General features: G+C 29.3%; 1 protein-coding gene across 2 annotated transcripts; it reads left to right on the top strand.

Moving 5' to 3' along the window:
• Nucleotides 1-138: 138 nt before the first annotated feature.
• On the top strand, nucleotides 139-4,639 carry LOAG_11661 (the record flags this gene model as incomplete). 2 transcript variants are annotated; one of them, XM_020448393.1, is made up of 9 exons in its annotated part: nucleotides 139-243; nucleotides 930-1,109; nucleotides 1,600-1,794; nucleotides 1,962-2,129; nucleotides 2,341-2,444; nucleotides 2,711-2,837; nucleotides 2,963-3,145; nucleotides 3,358-3,622; nucleotides 4,589-4,639. In XM_020448393.1, 9 exons carry the CDS (start codon nucleotides 139-141, stop codon nucleotides 4,609-4,611), a joined length of 1,350 nt encoding a protein of 449 aa, XP_020304698.1. In that variant the 3' UTR covers nucleotides 4,612-4,639. The 2 variants fall into 2 exon arrangements, with proteins under 2 accessions (XP_020304698.1, XP_003147227.1); XM_003147179.2 differs by lacking the exon at nucleotides 4,589-4,639 and adding an exon at nucleotides 4,058-4,196.
• Between the last annotated feature and the right edge of the window lie 1,705 nt (nucleotides 4,640-6,344).

Raw genomic sequence — 6,344 nt, 5'->3', positions numbered from 1 at the left:
TTTAGAATTATAAAAGGAAATAGCATTGTAACATTGCATATATCACTCTTAAAATATATTATTCGTCGTTTGATAATGAAATGTTTCCTGCTATTAAATTAATCAAATTTGATAATGTTATTTGTTTTCTTTTTAGATATGGCGGATACAACATCATTCTACGATATTGGCGGGTATCGTGAAAATATTCGACGTTATAAGGATGGTATTGAACAACTTACTGATGTCCAAACAATGATTAAGGTTCCTTTTCTTTTCTTCTCTCTCTCTCTCTCTTTCCCTCTTGTACATATGTGTCATCAAATTTATTCTTTTAAAATTTCCATTAGTATCCATTTAACATAGTTTCATTTTTCTTTTGTTTTCTTTTCTTTTTTTTGTTTTTTTGTTTTCTATCGATTCTATTATGTTATCGAATTTTTAACTCTGAAATTTTCATTAACATATAATTTTACATACTCCTTCATGTTCTCTTATAATGTTCATAGTTAATGCAATGTTCAAATTTACAACAAACAAACATAACTTTTTTGTACAATTATCCTACTTTTGTCTTTTCTCTCATCCATTCTTTTTTCCTCTTCCTATACTTCTTTATATTATCTCTTATTGTAATTTTCAACATATAAGCGATAATATCATCTCGTTGCATTCTTACTTCTATTAAAGTTTATATGTAACTTTTTAAAGTTTTAAACGCATTTTCTGAGGTGAAATATTACGATGCAGTACGATATTTTTAATTGTTTTTATTCAAAAATGAAATTTAGATCTCGTTAGAAGGAATGGTATAATTATAGTTCGTGACGAAGAAATACTCGTTTTTGTATTTTATTATTGTAATTTCTCTTGTTTAATAGATTTTTAATTGGTTTCATTTATTTTCAGATATACGAATAGATGTTTTTTTTTTGTTCCTTTTTTTTCAGGAAAGGATGGATATTGAAACAAATTACAACAAATCCTTGCAAATTTATTACGATAAATGGTCCGATCATGTTGATGGTTTAGCAAAATCAGCGATACAGGCGGTTTGGAAAGATGTCCTGGAGGAAAGCATAGAATTACAACGTCTACATGCAAATGTTCGAGATCGCATATGTGATGAGGTTAGTTGTTGTTAAACTTAGTAGAAAAATGCAATGAATGATATTTTTATGAAGTAGTATAACGGTATAGTTGTTATTACCTGTAAACACGACAATTTACTCAGGTTATATGAAGTTCCTCAGATTAAAATCAGGTGCATATTCTTTTCAAGCGTTAACGAAGACTTTTATAATTTTATGAGCTTGTTTGCTTGTTACTAGGTATAAAATTTTGCTGCATTCAATTTGAGCATTATTTTGCTGTTGCTTTTCTTTTTTTTGAAGCTTATTATACAAGAAGTATCAGGTGACAGGTGACAGGTGATTATTATACAAGAAGCCAGCAGGTGATTAAACTTTGTCGTTTGACGGACACCACCATTATGATCTTCTGGTAGTAGACGGGTGCGAGGTTATGTTCGGCATGAAATTGTACATATCAAGTGATATACTTAGACATTAGACAATTTAGGCAAACCAGAATATCACCGTGAGTATCTCTTCATTTCAGATTCTGAAGACAATTGCGCTTTATTTAAAAGAAAATCATCATCCATCAGCATTTCGGGCTTCGAAAGAAACGCGTGAAGTTGAAGACGATTTTGAGAGAGCACAGCGATCTTGGCGACGACAATTCGAAAAAGTTGAAAAAGCCAAGAAAGCATATCATGCAGCAGCAAGATCAGAACGATCCGCCCAAATACAGGTGAAAATTGAATTCGTCTGTTCATTGTAAACCCTGTAAGAAGGTCAAAGCATGACTCTGGTGGAAGGCGCTCATATTTACGCTTTTTTTTAATACGAATATTATAATTCCAATTCCAGATATTTTTATGATTTCATTTTTCAAACAATTCATGTAAATAAATTCAGATGAAGAATGCATGTGGCGATGCAGCACTCTCACCGGATATGCAGTCAAGATATCATGATCGCTATCAAAAATGTCAAGATGAGCTAGCAAAATCCGAAAAAGTTTATCGTATTGCACTGGAGGATTTGTACCTCATGAAGAAGAACTACGTGTCACATATGAATGATGTAAGTTATACACATAAATGCACTATGCAAGTACTCATTATTGTTTTAGTTTTTCCTTTCATATTTCATTTCCATGTATATTTTTCTTCTATTCACAAGTGTTAACTATGATTGTTTCTTTTTTTTTCAGATTAACTTACAATTTTTTACAAAATTTTCTCAAAATAAAAAATGAAGCCGTTTTGCTATCAAACAATCAATTTTTTTTCAGGTTTTCGAAGCATGTCAAATGAAAGAATTGAAACGTTTGAAATTTTCTTTCGAGATGCTTTCCAATCTCCAAAAAGTTTGCTCCGATTTAGCATCTGCTACAAAGTAATAACAATATTTACTAGATGTGATTATTCGCGAAGTTGAAGTACTAAATAATTAGTTGAGTAGCAGTTCGTAATTGTTATAACATCACTATGTTATAACAATATTGGTTGCGATTTCGTGGACTAATTGCGAATTGAATTAGTTTCATCATCATTTATTTTAAGCTAATAACTAATTATCATGCTGATGATATTATGTAAGTATAAGATTCTGCAGCATTACTATGAGATGCGATAAATAGGGAGATATTATCATACTTACAGGTTGAATCATTTGCATTGTAATTTGGAAAAGAAGCTTGGCACCGATAATACTCGTTTCAATAACGATTTGGAAAATTGGTCCAAAAAGTATGGCCCTGAATGTGAAACCAAATGGCCAGTTTTTGAGGTCAGTTTACAGCAGAAGGGATAACTGTACTCAAAATATATTTATTTCTTATTAAATGACACAGATTTTCTTTTTTCCATTAGCTTCTATCCATATCCTGAATATCCTATAATTAATAATTCTAGCCATTCATACCATCGTTGGGTTCCATTACATCCCGTAAAAAGAAGAAGGATGGCGAAGTTGTTCTCATGAAGCAAACATTCAAAGATGTCGATGGTCATAGCAATTCAGTCTATTCGATCCCAAGTTCAGTTTCGCAAAATGCTCAATTAGCAACACCAAGTTCCATATCTACGAAAACGTCCGTAAGTGTTATTACGACAATTGATACATGTTGTTTTACATTTATCATTGAAACCCGGAAACTAATGATTATTACAATATTAAGTAGAGCTATTGTTTGCAATAAGGAATAGAAGCAGAAAATAAGATATGACATTCTTCAGTCCTTTGTTAAGGCTTCAGCAAACCTTTTTTCAAGTTTATTTTCGAGAATTCGAGTCTCTGAAAATTTAAGATTGTTGGAGAAGCCGTGGATCGTACTAATGGAATATTATCGAAAAATAAAACGGAATCAAGTATTAAACCAAATTGCAAAGAACCGACTTCGTCAATCTCGGCAAATCCACACACTGAACAGTCTTCATTGGTTGTTATTGATGTGGATAATGCGGGCAGTAATCCTAGTGAATCCTCTCCTACCGGAGATGTTAAGCCATATACAGCGAAAGTACTTCATGATTATGATGCTCAAGACGATGATGAATTGTCTCTCAAGAAAGGTATTTCAAAACTTACATAAATTAACAGTTTGTTAATAAGGGTAAAATGATTTCTTCGTTATATTTTCCGATTTTCATTTCTCTGAATCATTTTTCAAAATAAATTCTTTTTCCTTTCTCTTTTTTTTCACTCTTTTCGATATGCTTTGAAAAAGGAGTTCTGTCGGCCATTCGAGCATAAGTGTAAATAACTTATCATGTCTAATTATCTTGTTTTCATCCATTTATCTCTCTTTTCCACTCTTCTTCCTCCTTTTCCTCGTTGCTTTTTTTAGCAAGCAGCAAAATATTTTTAATATCGTTTACCTAAATAATTCATTCATCATTATATTACAATTTTCCAAACAATTAATATTTTTCTTTTTAATATTTACTATTATTTATTTATTGTAAAAATAATTTACTCGACATTTAATCTTTCACCGTTATTTTTAGGTGAGAAAATTACTGTACTTAGTGGTCCGGATCATTTAAACTGGAGTCTGGGAATGAAAGATGAGCGAACCGGTTTCTTTCCAGCTTCATTCGTGCAAAAGCTATAGTAATGTACAGGGGAAAGTATTTTATATATTTCATTGCGATTTTAGGTAATTAATGATAACAGTAATTGTGATTTTTGGACTTTATCATAATTTTAAATTCGAATTTCTTTTTTTTTAATAACCTGTTGCATACTGACACTAAGTGTAAGAATGGAAGAATTGATAGCGTTGATTTTTTTTTTTCGATAATCTGTTTGAGAATGGATACATATTTGTTTCCATATCTATATTAAGTTATGTGATTGTATTATAACTTATCCTGTTCTAGTTATTCGCTCTATTTTTTCTTTTTTAAATCTGAAAATATTTCGGCATTTCCATCAACATCCAGTGTATGTTTCGTTATTGTTAAGTTCCAGTTTATTCTTTTCCAGTTTATTAAGTATTAATTTATAAGAAAAAAAATTTCAAAATTCACTTCCAGGATACATCACCATTGGGGCCTAAAAACTGTTTATGGAATGGCACATCTAGCGCGATTCATGTGATAATCAGATATCATGTTTACAATCACTTTAATTGCTGAATAAAATTCAAGCCTGAAATTTTGTTTGCGTAATCCATTACAATAAATTTTTACATGCTACCTATTCTTCAACACCACCCTAAATTTCAATTTTTCCTGAAATAGGATTCTCAATCTAAGCTGCTAATTCACTTTTTATTCACGGAATGACATCACCAAGTGTGATGATAACTTGTATGAAGTTAAATTCTAAATTATGCCTAATTAGATCAAAATAATATCGAACTTTTACTGCTACATTATTTTTGATCTATTGTAAATTAGGTGGTAATTTATTAGCAGTCTAGCAAAAAATCGTGATTATATCCAGCATGAATGATAATGATGATGATGATTATGATGATAATGGTTATTATAAGTGAAAAATCATGATTCGTGCTATTGTATCTTTCTCTAGTCACCATCGTGGTTATTTCTGTTCACAATTAAGTTATTTTATATGAAGTTAGCCACATTAACAATTTAATGTTAGTTTTCTTAATGTTATTGTTATACGTAATTCACCTTGTTTCTTGAAATTCTAGTGCTTCACTTGGTTGCCTTTTTTTTTCTTTTTTCTTCCTTTCAACAATTATTCATCTTTTTTATTTTTAAAAAAGAAATAATTTCGTTTCTTGTAAAATTGAATAATTTCATTTGATTGTTACATTCGAATTTTACTTATATTTTAACTTTTACTTACTTAATGGAATACTATCTAGCAAAACTCCCTAATTATTAAATCAATTTTTCATGAAATATACAAAATTGTTAAATAATTGAAAGTAATGATGCATGCTTGATTCATCAATAATACTGCTCATCATATCTACAATAAATCTTATTTTTGTTGATACATGAAGAAGTGGAAAAAGGACAGACAAACTAATTATTACCAACCAATCTATTAATAAATTATCAATGCATTTTTCTTTTTTTCCGCTACCACTTTCTTTAAACAAAACTTTTAGTAATTATTTTCAAATAAGAAGCCTAATTTGTTGTCCCATACTGGTGACATTGTCCAATATTTCATTAATTTGGATAACAGATGATTGTCACTTGAAGAATTCTTAAGGTCATCTTTTATTAATATCTTTCAGCTAGAAAAAAAAAAAAATCTGAACATTTTACTACGTTTCTTTTCATTATTTTCTTCCGTAATTAATTAATAATCTTAACGATAACTTGGTCCTTACCACGATACTATCAGTAAAGCGCGTTAGATTTTAACAATTTCCTGCTGTCATCAAAATTACATTAATTAATTAATGCTATGATTTGTTGAATTAAATCAAATAAAATTAATGCAATTTCTTAAATACCCAATTGGTGTGATAGAATAAATAAAAAATAATACGAATAAATAATAAATAATAAATAAGAAATAGAAAAATTGTAACGAAATCATCAGTTATTATTCATTATTGATTAATTATATGAATGATATGTTGAGTATTGTGTAAAATAATAAGAATAATAATAACAATTTCTCATTATAAAATAAATCACATCTAAGCGCTTTTCTGTTATTTTCATTTTTTCCTTTTAATTACATATCAAGCTGTTAATTATAACTCTTTGCATCCATTATAAATTATAACTTCCTTTCCATCTTCATGATTCATACCATTTCCCTCATCATTATTTGATTAAAAAAAAAAAAAAAAAAAAA

The sequence above is a fragment of the Loa loa genome, assembly GCF_000183805.2.
Source record: "Loa loa unplaced genomic scaffold supercont3.582, whole genome shotgun sequence".
NCBI lineage: Eukaryota > Metazoa > Nematoda > Chromadorea > Rhabditida > Onchocercidae > Loa > Loa loa.
The sequence above is the reverse complement of the archived record's forward strand: the minus strand, read 5'-3'. Positions and strand labels throughout refer to the sequence as shown.